The 15,170-nt window shown below is 37.8% G+C and overlaps 1 protein-coding gene across 2 annotated transcripts in view; it reads left to right on the top strand.

Moving 5' to 3' along the window:
• Positions 1-15,170, top strand: part of LOC124155365 (putative pre-mRNA-splicing factor ATP-dependent RNA helicase PRP1) — a 64,027-nt gene that overhangs the window by 46,366 nt on the left and 2,491 nt on the right. For both annotated transcript variants that reach the window (XM_046529118.1, XM_046529117.1), the window contains exon 14: positions 14,580-14,742. In XM_046529118.1, the coding sequence (XP_046385074.1) occupies positions 14,580-14,742 (163 nt within the window). The remainder of the gene's footprint in view (positions 1-14,579; positions 14,743-15,170) is intronic.

Here is a 15,170-nt window from a genome sequence, read left to right as displayed (position 1 = left end):
ATTATTCTTTCTTTAACACACTTTCTTTATATCAATGAAATCAACCAACTCTCATTTTGATAACTCATCAACAAGTCTGCATCTATAGCAACCGTAAACAAACTTTATCGGGCGCGTTCCATAATTCACTGGCAGTACTGCTACTGCTGCTGCAAAACGGAACGGAAAACAGTACTGCCACTGTAAGCAAAGTAGTGATTTCGGAACGGTCAACAGTAGCTGCTGTTGATAATTTCGCGGGAAATTGTGAACATAGCAACCCCTTTGAAAGAGATAACATTCAAGATAGAGTTAACATTCTAGATATAATTGGGATTTTATGGATTTCATAATACGGGTTTAATACAGATTTAATACTTTCTGTGTTTGTAGGGAATGAATCGTGCAAATACCATTTTCTAAGTAAATTGAATATATATGTTGTAAGCATGAAAGTTCGAAATTGATGGATTGCGGCCTAAATAAATATGTATTGTTAAAAATATCCATTGCAATTGAGGATAGACTTAAAATTAAAAGTACTTCAATCTCAGGTTGACAAATGCCTTCAAGCAGTGCGTAAACAGAATCAATAACAATTTACAAGGCACCAATACAGGAATTAATTAGGTGTACCTCAATATTCATGTTTGAAGAAAATTTAAACGCAATACACTTCACATATTCGTACTTCATGCAATGGCACAAAACAGTTAGGTCAGTATCCTGAAGGTTAAGCAGACGATTGCCGCTAATTGCCGATTGACGATAATAACATACGTACAGTTAATATGGTAGAATAATGTAGTATAGAGAGACGAATTTCCAACGTGTAATAAAAATTGCTTTTGCCATTACTTATGTTTTTATTATGCTCACACATTAAACGGTACGGAGGAACAAGAAAGTCTATGTATCAATGCATTGCATTGATGAAAGAAATCAACCAAGTTTATGCATGCATTTATGTAACACACGATACCCATAAATACATTGAGGACGTAATTTTAATAATAAAAGTTTCTTGCGTTGACGTTTTCAGGAATTTCTTCTTATGTACCACTGGAATTTACAAGACATTATTCAAGACACCATCGGTAAATCACACGAAGTTAGCACAACAAATATTTCATATAGGTAATCAAACACTCATTCGCGCACAACTTGCCATTTTCACATCCAATACATATTTACAATTGAAAATTGGAGTTCTTTTTCTCAGTTTACGTGAATATATTATGAATTATGTCCGTTATACTTCATTTACTTGCGTACCAAATGTTATTAAACAAAGCGGTTGCTGTGTTCCAAAAACAGGTGAACATCGGCTTCCATCTGCTTACTGCCGCTACTGCTGCTCTAGGCTTGCAGTAGCCACAGTAGAGTTCACAGTAGGAAACGTCATCAAATGACTGACGTCATCGGTTACTGTACCGTACTGCCAGTTGATTTTGGAACGGTTTGGTAGCACTGTCAGTACTGCCAGTGAATTTCGGAACGCGCCCATCATCTGTGGCAGCTGTGGCTTTCCAAAGTGTGGCCATAGTTGCATATGTGTTTGGCAAGCCACACTATGGCTTGCCACATGGCAACCACAGTCTGGCCATAGTATGGCAAGCTGTGGCTAGCCATAGCCATAGTTGCCACTGGTAAACCACAGTTCGGCCACACTGTGGCCATAATTGTTGTGTTGACTGGGTGGGTACTCTTTTAGAATTCGTTCTATTTATTCTTACCTGGAATTCTTCACATATATTCTCTTTTTCTATAAATGTCCGCACTAGTTTTCATATTTTACAATGGCATCGCGATTTTTCACCACGGTATTGAATGTTGAGACTGGGAATCCGATCGGATTGCCAGTCCCAACATTCGAGTTGCTTCGCCAGCGTTTGAATCGATGCGGGTTCCGGTGTGGGAATCATCTATCTCTAAAATTTTCATTTCCTCGTCAATTAAAAATGTCTGTTTTTCACCTCGAATTACCATTTTCAAGCCGGATCAATTCTATTTCCCGTACGAATTGAGGGTAACTCGGCAATACGCGAGTATCTGAACTACTCCTCGGCGATCAAGTGCGTAGTACAAACTGTCATGGGACTTCATAATTTTTGAAGGTTACAATAGTTTGCGATACAATGCTATTTAAATGGGATAATTCAAGTTTAAATAAGTTTTTTTTTAAGTATTTAATTCACCCATAATTGCTACGCAACTGTTGAATGAAGTCAGCGCAAATGATCCCAGTTGTCGGTCAAGTTTTTATAGTTCCGGCATTTATCACGTTTCATCACGTCTGGTTTCCTTTCAAACTCTCGTATCAAATTATCGACTACATGATTATTGTCAACATTCCTTCAGGAGTTCTTGCATTATAATTAATACATAGCTCGATTGCTAAAAACACCTACTTTCATATCGTGAATCTTTTCGCCGCTGACAGAAAACGAGATGACGTAGTTCAAGGGTGCGTTCCGAATCACGCATCATGCGCATCAACGCATGACCTTGATGCAGCCGTTCCGAAATTGCATCAAGGCATTGATGCGCTTATGCTGATGCGTGATTCGGAACGGCTTGATGCGATATGAGCGGGAAGTATTCCCCCGTTCAAAATACCCGCAGGCAGCAGTGCTGGAAGATAGTTCGGGTTAAGCGATAACACAATGATTGCTATGCCGAAATTTAATATGCATAGTACTCATGATGACGAACAACGTTTATTGATGCGTATATTAAAACTGAATTATATTCATTACGGTCGTTCGAAAGTTCCAAGCCGTAACTTGCAACTCATATTTACGTAAAATAGTGATAGACTGAGCGAATTGACGGGAATTTGTGCAGCTAACTCGAAAAACGGTCAATAAGGAAGCGTAGTGTATAGTATATCTCAGCCATCATTGAGTTTTACGGGTCAAATTGTTTTGAAGATAAGATTTTTACGATCAATAGTACGTAGATTTAGCTGCTAGACATCAATTTATGGCTTTCCGATAAGATATACGACTTGAAAACAATTTTTTTTCATAAAAATCGGGAATGAATACTTAAAACCTTGATAAAATTTTCACAAATACTTTTCATACTGCATATATAATGCTTAAAAATAAACTCCAAGACATTTTTATTTAAGTATTCTACCGCTTGGTATTAAGGTAGGTTTGCATGGAGCATTCCAAAAGTCCCTCTTGCCCTCATGGACTTCCCTCCTGAATTCACAACTTCACCCTTTTCATGCTATCTAAAAATCCTATTCTCTCCTTTGTTTACCCAACATTCTATCCTCTAATAGTGTTTTCAACATCCACTCCAAGCTCAGCACTCGCCTAATCCATACCTCCTATCTCCTTTGTCTATTCTATCCAGTAGCTGCCTCTCCTCACTCAACATGTCTCGCACTTTGACCTTCTTTCTTTTCTCAGTCCACTTCACTTTCTCCTTACCCACATCTCGAACACCTCCAGCCTCTCCCATTCTCCTCCCTAAGTGCCCATGTTCCCACACTGTGAAGTGCTATATTCCAGATCAAAATGTTACAAATTTATCAACCAATGTACCGTCTGTAAGCAAGCTAGTTAAAAAGACACAGCTGTCTTGTGTAATGAATTTAGGTACAGCTTATTTGATGCCAGATCTTTGGAAGAAATAGGAATGATTTAGCCACTAGTTTTGAAGAAAATGGCATATGTTGTCAAGATTTGAAAAAATATAATTCAGAAAGTAAAAGTAATGCAACTTGTTATGTAGGATTGACTGTCAAAGCAGTAGAGGACTGTTTACTAAGTCTGTTGCACAAGAGTAGCAGACTTGTGACAGAGTAACATGCAGGTTATAATGTGGTTGACAGTGGTGTGGATTGTCCCCCTAATAATAAATTTCAGCCTTGTATAGCATATGTTGATGGCAAGTTAGCAAAGAAATGATTCGAGATAAGCGCTAGAATGGAAGCTGTATGTAATAAATTAAGTCTGATCCTCTCAGAATTGTGTGGTCTGATGGTATTTTAGGTGAAAATATATTTATATTATTTATGTAAAATATACATATAAATTCAGGGGTAAGGAAAGAAAGGGATAGGAACATGGAATAGAAAAAGGACGAGGACAATGTATGCTCACCTTCACTGATGACTGCACAAGAAAGGTTTTTGTTTTCTTTATTAAAATTAAGAAGTCTCATTTAGTCCTACAATGCTATACAATTTTTAAGGCAAGGATGGAGAATGAGACAGGGAACAATATGAAATGCCTGCATACAGATTATGGGGGTGAATATATGGGTCAGGCATAACAGGGGAGGTTAAGGGCATGTGCGCTAAAATATTTAACTACAAAATCTTATAATCTTCAAGCAGAAATGATTAGCTGAGCCAATAGAAAGCTAGGTACAAACTCTCTGGCATCAATTTACTAAAATATTATTGGGTTGAAGCTTGTTGAGAAGCTGTATATCTCGAAACAGTACCATCCAAAGCAGGAGGGAATGCATTACCTGAGGAGAGATGGTTTGAACGAAAATTTAATCGAAGACATCTAAAAGTATTTGGATGTATTTTCTATGCTTATGTGGCTAAAGAGCAATGAAAGATGCTGGATGCCAAATGCAAAAAGTATTAGCAATTGTGAGGAGTCAAAAATGGTATTTTTTGACTGACCCTGATATTGCGGGAAGATTCATCGAAGTATGTGATGTAGTATCCTTTGTAAATATGTTTGGGGAGCTCAAACCAGTCCAAATATCTCTTGGTAACTCTTTAATTCTACCTAGGCTCTTAGGGGGATAAGGGATAATTAGTTACTAGCCTCAACCTGACAGTGGAGAGAATGGCAGTGCTGAACTCACAAAGGTAGTGAGGGGAATATCAGAATATCAAGTAATGAAGACTCCATCCCTGAATCAAGTTGTGAGGGTAATGACAAAGTTCCAACTAATGTAGACAGTAGTTTTGAGAGTAATCAAGAAGATGAGTCAGTGTTTGGAAGCGAGGGAGGAGAAGCAGAAGAGACGTTTTCTTTAAAAAATGGAGTGGCTCGAAAACTACCAGATCACATAATCTCCTTGTCATCTACTAACTTGACCTGCAATCAACCTTTGTCTCATAGACGCAGGTTTGAATGTAGCTCCTGCAGTGACCCAAAAACTTTTCCTGATGTTCCATTTCTAGTTTTGATTGGTTGTCTTATGTATGCAATGATTTTTACAAGGCCAGATCGTGTCTTTGCAGTGTCAAAGTTAAGAAGGTTTATTGATGATTTTACAATGCAATACTGGGCATATGCAAATAGTATATTAAGATATTTGATGGGAACTATAAATTATCTTATGTCTTATTCTTAGTCAGGAACATTTCTGGAGGGATACAAAAATGCTGACTTTGCCATTGACAAAATAGATTGAGTGTCCTGTACTGGATACATGACAAGTTAGTTAATGGAGCAGTGGCTTGGGAAAACAAAAAGCAGTGCTGTGCAGTGGCTATGTATACAATAGAAGGCGAGTATGTAAGTTAGGTAACTGGAGCAAAAAATGGTATTGTACTCTCCAGAATTGTAAAAGAAATCATTGGAAAGAACTGCATTAAAAACTTGGTACTGGTGTGGTGCATGGAAGGTCAAAGAACAGAGGTTGGACATCATTTTGTTAAAAACTCTGTTGCCAAAGGAAAAAATAATTGCTGATTACATGTCAACAAAATATGGTAGCAAATGTGCTTCCAAATGGGCTTTAACAATGGCAAGCATTTGAACTGCATTAATGAATAGAATTTTGTAGCTGATGGAAGCAACTAGTTGAAGGGAGGAAGCGTAGTGTATAGTATATCTCAGCCATCAGTGAGTTTTACGGGTCAAATTGTTTTGAAGAGACGATTTTTACGATCAATAGTACGTAGATTTAGCTGCTAGACATCAATTTATGGCTTTAAAGGTTTTTGTTTTCTTTATTTAAAGTAAGGAGTCTCATTTAGTCCTACAATGCTATACAATTTTTAAGGCAAGCATGGAGAATGAGACAGGGAACAATATGAAATGCCTGCATACAGATTATGGGGGTGAATATATATGGGTCAGGCATAACAAGGGATTCATCGAAGCATGTGATGCAGTATTCTTTGTAAATATATTTAGGGAGCTCAAACCTGTCCAAATATCTCTTGGTAACTATTTTATTCTACCTAGGCTCTTAGGGGGATAAGGGATAATTAGTTACTAGCCTCAACCTGACAGTGGAGAGAATGGCAGTGCTGAACTCACAAAGGTAGTGAGGGGAATATCAGAATATCAAGTAATGAAGACTCCATCCCTGAATCAAGTTGTGAGGGTAATGACAAAGTTCCAACTAATGTAGACACTAGTTTTGAGAGTAATCAAGAAAATGAGTCAGTGTTTGGAAGCGAGGGAGGAGAAACAGAAGAGACGTTTTCTTTAAAAAATGGAGTGGCTCGAAAATTACCAGATCACATAATCTCCTTGTCATCTACTAACTTAACCTGCAATCAACCTTTGTCTCATAGAAGCAGGTTTGAATGTATAGCTCCTGCAGTGACCCAAAAACTTTTCCTGATGTTCCATTTCTAGTTTTGATTGGTTGTCTTATGTATGCAATGATTTGTACAAGGCCAGATCTCGTCTTTGCAGTGTCAAAGTTAAGAAGGTTTATTGATGATTTTACAATGCAATACTGGGCATATGCAAAGAGTATATTAAGATATTTGATGGGAACTATAAATTATCTTATTTCTTATTCTTAGTCAGGAACGTTTCTGGAGGGATACACAAATGCTGACTTTGCCATTGACAAAATAGATTGAGTATCCTGTACTGGATACATGACAAGTTAGATAATGGAGCAGTAGCTTGGGAAAACAAAAAGCAGTGCTGTGCAGTGGCTATGTATACAATAGAAGGCGAGTATGTAAGTTAGGCAGCTGGAGCAAAAAATGGTATTGTACTCTCCAGAATTATAAAAGAAATCGTTGGAGGGAACTGCATTAAAAAACTTGGTACTGATGTGGTGCATGTATGCAATGATGACCAGTCTGCAGTAAAAAATGCAAATTGTGGAGATGGAAGGTCAAAGAACAGAGGTTAGACATCATTTTGTTAAAAACTCTGTTGCCAAAGGAAAAAATAATTGCTGATTACATGTCAACAAAATACGGTAGCAAATGTGCTTCCAAATGGGCTTAACAATGGTAAGAATTTGAACTGCATTAATGAATCGGATTTTGTAGCTGATGGAAGCAACTAGTTGAAGGGAGGTTGTTGTGCTTCTAACCTATAGTTGCAAAGTTAAGAAATAAATAGCTACAACATGTTAAAATAGTTCTTGGAGTATAGGTCAATGTCTCATTTTTCAACATAGGTACATATTTTACTGTTCCAAGTCCATAAAAAAGCCTAAATCACAATAAGATTAAGTACATTTTGTGGATTGGATAGTTGGGCATTGTCCATTTACTTAGAGTGACATTCATCAAATAGAATTTAGCATTTCCTTCTGAACTTACAAAATTTTATACGGTGTAAATATGACTGAAAATTGAACGTAAACATTGAAAACCGGAAATCACTATAGTTATGGTGATTTCTGATTTTCAATGTTTTTGTTTACTTTTCAATGTTTGATGATGCAGTATCTTAAGACAAATACCCAAGTTCAACTGAGAACCATTTTGGAAACCCATTACTTTTGATAACATTGATAGAAGTGTGCCTTTAGTTGGATAGCATAATTAGGAGGACACTGAAAATAAGTTGGCCGCGTCATCAATGCGTCGATTAAAGAGTATTTGGAGCCAATTTATAACCTAACTGCACTACTGCAATACGTATTTAACCGGGCTTACCAAATCACACGCTATGAAAAAATTAATTGCACAGAATACTCAATCAACTCGATGGGGTTCTTCAAGCACACATCACTGTAAATCAAGCACACATCCATGATCCTTGCATAAATAAATTAATTGATGATGTTATTTATCACGGCATCACTACCCTGAATGTCCCTTTACTTGTGGTACCATAACGTGAACAAATCTAGATCTAAAGAGCTCTTCAGCAGGGGAAAATAATTTTTGTACCTACCGAGCAAATTCACTTGCAATGAATGTATAGTTTCGCATATTATATAGCTAATAAACGTTTGGCAAAATAGCAATAATTTGCAACATATATGCCTTCAAATGACAGACCAGTGAGATGATGCAAAGCGTAAGCAATTCTAATATTCCGACGAACAAAGTCTTATATTGTTATTTTGAAGATACTATTATACTATAAACCACAGTCTCTGTGCTTTAAACACTCCCTGATGTAGCTTTTGAACTTATCTTTTCACAATATAACGTTAAAGTGTCGAAAATTTCCACAAGTTAGTGTACAGAAGCAAAATTACGGTTAAAAATACCACGCCTGCATTTCAATGTGTGAAATTATAGATCGTATTTTGCATTTTTACCACCAATGAAATTAATAACGGTTGTAAACAAGTTACATACACTCACACTTCAACGCATCGGATATAGATTTCCCCATTTTCCATTTTATATGGACTTATTATTTCAAAAACTAATAACTATGACTCCTTCAACTATTTCCTCTGATCGTAGAAGCACAATAGAGTCGTGTAAACACTCTATGCAAACACCAAACACACAGTCACAATTTTAAAGGTTGCGCCCATTTTCGCCTTCGCATCAACTGCATCAAGAATTTCTGATGCGAACCGATGCGAGTTGATGCTTCCGAAACCTCGAAATATGCTCGATGCAGGGCCGCATCAATGCGCATCAATGCTTGATTCGGAACGGCCTGATGCGCATCGATGCACATGATGCGTGATTCGGAACGCACCCCAACTTTCCGACGTTAGTGGCGTTCTGTCCCGCCACATTCAAATTCTTCCCGAAAATAGTTCTCATTACGTCTCTCTCTCTTGGATTTTTAAATAAAAATGCGCGAAAGGAAGCCAAAAGACAGTTTTTAAGGGCTGATATGCGCTATTAATTGTTTTACTACGCAAATAATTTTTTTTAGTTGGCACCTCGTGATGCACATGGCGGGAAAACGAAAAAAACACGGCGTAAATACCGGGTTCTATTTACATTGGAGGGATAGGAAATATGACGGGACCCAGAAAAAAACTTGCAATTTGCCGGAAAACGTAAATTCCGATAACGCAAATATGGGGTTTTACTGTAAATGATAGCTAAGTCCTGGCCATACACAATATGTAATACAGTAGATTCCGGTTAATGGGTCCACCGGTTACTTGGGGCAGCCACTTAATAGGGGCAAATCTTGAAGAACCGAATCCAATTGAAGGATATCCCAGAGTTTTCTCCGCTTAATTGGGACAGCATGCCGCTTTATTGGGCCATGAGTCGGCGACATTGACTCTATGCTCGCGACGAAATTAAAATTTTTTCGTATCAGAATACCGTTTTTTATATTTTCCTTCTTTAATTTAGTCTTATTTTTCTCAAGTGTACCTATTCTTGCCTTAATCTTAAAACTCTTGTTCTTATACCATCCGTGTGAGGAATAGGATTCCGTTTCCCGACCATGAGACCTCATTCAACGTAGTGATGTGTTCAAGAGGAGAGGACTACTGTGGCAGGCTATAGGTGATAGAATGAGTCCGGGATAGTTAGAAAGAACTGATGACACCCGTGGTGAGGGTGTAAGAGTGAGTACGGGCCAATTTCTAGGAATTACAGGCTGATTTTGAGCAGAGGAGACAGTTCGAGGCGAACAATTTCGCTTACAAAGAGCTTTTTGTTTGCAGCATCTTGAACAAAATTCAAATTACTCATGAAATCTATCATTTTAATTCCTTTTCCTCTATACAACTGAGTAGTCACTATTGGAAAATTACGTTTCTTCGTTCCTTTCTCTTTTTCCCATCACTCTCCCAGTAGTCTATGCATGCACAAAAGACATTTTTCTCTTCACTTGTACCTAGTCATCTGTGAACTAACAGTCTAAAACCAGTTTCAATGGTGCGCATATTTGGTGGGATTTATCTCGTGCTCTACGATCTAAGTGAACCTAGGATAAGTGGTATTGTTTTAGTTCTGAGAGTTCAGTGACGCTCCATTTCTTGAATTATATGCCACGTTAAGACCTTTTATTCGCTGAAATTTGCTATACTCGACAAAAATAAAGATTATCCTCAATCCAGTCATCTCCGTTTGGCTGAGATTACCGGGGTGCCGAAATTGACGATAGCTCAGTTATTGAAGCAACAGGATAAACTAAGAGAGGAATGGAGTCACAAAGGAAAGCAAGCATCGTCTATAAAACGCAAGCGTCCACATAAGGATCCAGATGTTGAGGACTCTTTAAATCAATGGTATTCCATTGTAAGCGATCGAGGGATTTGTGTAAGCGGTCCAATTTTAAATAAGAAGTCAGAGGAACTAGCTTTGAAACTTGGTCATGACCATTTTAAGGCAACACGAGCAACACCTAATGGCTCTTCTTATTACAGTCATGTAGGACCAACGGGGTTCAAAAAAACGATGGATCGCATCACTGTTTAGTATTGTTTAAATGTTTCGGGAACTGATAAAAAAACTCTTCTGGCAATTCTGGAAAGTGCTAAGCCTCAATGCTTTAAAGGGTTTAGAATAAGCAGTTTACCATTAGAGTACCAAGCCAAGAATAGCAAGGTAGCGATGGCAGTGAGCCTCTTTACGCAATGATTGACCAGGGGCGGAATTCTGTACACCGTACCGACGATTGTCGGTGTCGGTAAGCCGGTCCTACCGATAAGTCTCGGTACGAGCGATTCAGGAGACACGTTTTACCGACGATTGTCGTTATCCCACCGACAGTTGTCGGTAAACCCGTCGGTACATACCGACGATTTCAAAACGCTCGGTAGGACCTACCGACAAATTTTTAGCAACATGGCGGACTTTTGTTTACACTTTTCGGCCTAAGCTGACGATTTTAAATCATAAACTACGACGCTAGATCCGTGGAAGCGCTCTAATTGTATGTTATTTATAATAAAAATGATTGATTAAACACTTGAAACGTAAAATTTACATAGTGGGAGCAGTATTTAACTTAACCAATGTTACACGTATATTACATTATGCGTTCCAATAGCGTAAGGTATTATACATTATAAATATTCCGTAATTTTAAGTATATAACGTATTGCTTTGCTTTTAAATTACTCACAACAAGACACGATAGGTATCTATTGTTGATTCGTAAAGTTTGGATCCGAAATTAATTTATATTTTCAATAAAAACGAATGCCTATTGATGCACTTCCAATGAAATATATACGTGGACATTTCGTTCACTTTTATATTAACTTCAATACCCTATGTGAGCGTCTGAGAATGGGGTTTATAATGAAAATAACTCTCCTACCTTCGTAAGTACTCTTGAGAGCATCAGACAGCAACGACGAAATAGCTTTTTCTAGCATATTGCTACTATATTTTAGAAGAATATAAATGGCATCACTTAACTCCTCTCACTCTTTGACGTCGTTACCGGTGCACAAAACTTCCCGTAAAATTAATGCTGAATTTACTTCACCATACTAACCTAACACCGTACGAGACTTCAAGATAGATTTTCATTATTACTATAAGAGCACTGAGTAGGTACGTACCGTGTATTCCATCGGTAGAATGGGGCAAATAAAAAGAATGATTGCACGAAACAAGGAAACATTTAATGAATTATTCATCATAAAACTACAAAAATTTAATTTCAACACGAGAAAACCTTCATACTTCCAACGGTATATCACAAATTAACACTGATCAAGCATATTTAGTCAAAGTCATATCAACGCAAAGTTTGAAATAACACACAAATGGTATCAAAATGCAAAAGTTAACACTTCCAAATAGATAGCGTAAAGTATGTCACTCAAGTTCACAATCACAGCACTTGACGCGATGATACTGATGATACCTTCCGTGACATCCGCGGAATCTCGGTGTTTTTCTCTACGAATGTATTTTAAATAGCCCAAAATGTGAATTCAAGCGACAAAAATGTTTTCTAATTAAATAATTACCCTTGTGGAAGTATCGGACTTACGGCGAACAATGAGGCAAACGATGTAAACAAGCCATGGCTCAAGATGAAGGTAGGTACATTGTTATAATACTAATAAAAATAATTTCGTCACTGCTAATCCCAAGAATACAATTATAATAAGCGTAGGTGAACAATTATGTAGCAGACAAAGTCCTCTTCAAGACAATTATACTTGAAAATTCCAATACATTGAGCACCAAATGTTGCCGGTGTTCTTCTATCAACGACCGTTGAATCCTTGAATATAAAGGCTTTTTTACTTGGGCTAGAAAAAATCCGATGGTAAATAAAGCAAAATCTCGGAATACAAGCCACATCGCACCAACGGGAGTAAGAAATTGTGTTCGCAGAGTGATTAAACATCGTAAATATCTCACAAAGCAGTGATCAACTCTTTTTAACTTCTTCGCGGGCTGACGAATAACAGATGGCGTTTTCGGAGCCTCATTTGTTTAATGCAAACAAAGGAGAAATATGATTGGTCGAGGCGCCTAGCCTCGCGTGCGGGTGCCACTTTCGTACCGACAAAAGCATTACGTCACGAATTTGTCGGTTGCACTGACAATCTGTCGGTAGCGGCGTTTTGTGAATCACATTTCTATCGGTGCTACCGACGATCGTCGGTAGCTACCGACACAGACGATCGTCGGTATCCGTGTACAGAATTCCGCCCCAGGGGGGATATAGAATTAGCATGGAAATCAAGAAAGGTTCTTCTTGTACTTGACAACTGTACAGCACATGCTAATTGCCAAAATGTGTGTTAAAAAATTATCAGTTGGAATTTCTGCTTGGAAACATAACGTCCTTGGAGCAACCAATGGATATGGGGATCATTAAAAATTTGAGAACACTTTACCGTGGGAAATAAGTAGATAATATTCTAGAATCTATAGAAGATAACCTTCGGATATCATCATCCACCGCCAACGCGCTAAGCTCGAAGGTGAACATTCAGCAAGCATTACTATTGTTTCTGGCTAAAAGCTGGCCCGATGTCAAATAATTCAAAATTGTTTTTTCATTGCGGTTTCTAAAGTTTCAGTGCAGTGTTCAACATTACAGCAGAATCTGTAAATGTATTCAACTCCAAACTGTGCCACATAACAAGCCATGAAGAGCTCGATAATATTCACTGCAATTTGGACCAATGAAAACTGTGAACTTGATATTGCTGAAACCATATTACAGAGGCAACAGTGAAGCTGAAGGTGAGGATGGTGATGGAGATTAAATCGCACCTGAACGTAGCTAAGTGATAACTCTGAATGCAAGGAGGTTCATTGAGGGTTTACGACTCTTCTTCCTGAAAAAGGCAATGAAGATAGCCCAAGGTCGTCATTGGATTTCCATGCCGACTTGGGTCGTACGACGAGGATGACGAGAATGCTGCAGAGAACATTAGACAAATTCCTTGGACGAGGAGATACGATTTGAAATGAAAGTACTTGCTTATTTAGGAATTTAAGGAATCACATATTATTAACTAATTAACCGTGAATTTTTCTTCAATAGGAGTTAGTAAATGACATTCATCCAGCATCGCCTGAGACTGTGAAAAATATTTTCAACTAAGATTAATATCATTCTTAAAAATGTTAATAAATTAACTAATCTCACTGATTTATTGAACAAATTAATTGTTTAATAAACGTTGTTTGCATTATAACCATTCTTTAGTCTTCTTTCTATCATTTCAAAGTTTGTTTATGTACATGTATAGGATAGTTCGCTTAATTGGGGCAGCTGCTTAATTGGGGCAAAGTTTGCCTGTCCCGATGTGTCCCAATTAACCGGAGTCTACTGTAATAGAAAAACTCTCTACTTTGTACATTTTTTTTAATCCTTCATAGTTCTTTCATAAACAAAGTTCTTTTATCATTTATTTATTTCTGAATGTGTAGTACATATGTCTCACCTGGCTTGTCATAATTTTGCTTCTTCAAAATAGTGATTTTTTCAAATGCAATCAGCGTAGGACTTGCAGTTTTCCATTTATGCAGAGTCCTTCCCAGGGGTGAATTCAGGATTTTTTCTGAGGGAGTACAAGGGTTTAAGTATACCGGGACCAGCCACGGTGATAACTTTACGGGAGTCACCCGCAATGCACAAATTGTGCGAAAAATCCACAGAGAAAAAATCATTCGCCTTGACTGGGATTCGAACCTGGATCCCTCGATTTCCGGAGTACAAGGGTCTTACATCCAAACGGTCTTCTCATATTTGAGATTAAAAATGATATACGACAATTACTGTATGAAATATTCTCTTTATTTTAATACGAAGGTTATAACGTAATATTAAATCAAATGATTGAGGCTCCGCATTACACAAAACAAAATGAATGTAATAATGATTTATTAAAAATTTTGTCAATTTTCTAATATTTTGGGGGGGGGGGGGGGAACGTGCCCCCATGCCCAACCCCTAAATCCATCTATGGTCCTTCCTCCAGGATGAAACTTCTTGTTTTAAGTCTTGTAGTGTGTGCGTGATTGTTGTTTTCTGTTTGTTGTGCAGGTGGCTCATTTGGAGAGGACGGGTCATTACCTCACCATCAAAGATAATCAGGTGGTGCAGCTGCATCCATCAACTTGCCTGGACCACAAGCCTGAGTGGGTCATTTACAATGAGTTTGTGCTGACAACCAAGAACTACATACGGACAGTCACTGACATAAAACGTGAGTGGCTGTTTATTCACCTTTGGAAGAGGCTAATCTGTCTCCTATTGAAGTGCAAAGAAAGCCACAGGCTGATCCATGTGCCTGGTTTTATTTGATTTATTTACAATCTATATATTTTTCTTATTGCAATGAAGAGGTAACAAGGTAGATTAATTTTTCTCATCAATAGGACTAGTAATAGAAGTGTCAAGAAAAATATAATCCACGACGCATTCAGAAAGGAATTTTTACAAAACTCCGTATGAAATTATACTGCTGGCCAAGGTATTCTTTGAGTGTACCAAGGAAGGGAGGCTAGCATTAAAAGGGTTAATGTTGGTGCTAGTTGATATTCCCTCGAATCAGAGTGCACACCATCTCAATTACTATGCATAATAATGCCTCATTTAATTTAACATGGTCACTGTGGATCTTCCTGGGTTCAG

Source organism: Ischnura elegans, chromosome 3, assembly GCF_921293095.1.
Source record: "Ischnura elegans chromosome 3, ioIscEleg1.1, whole genome shotgun sequence".
Taxonomy (NCBI): domain Eukaryota; kingdom Metazoa; phylum Arthropoda; class Insecta; order Odonata; family Coenagrionidae; genus Ischnura; species Ischnura elegans.
The sequence above is the reverse complement of the archived record's forward strand: the minus strand, read 5'-3'. Positions and strand labels throughout refer to the sequence as shown.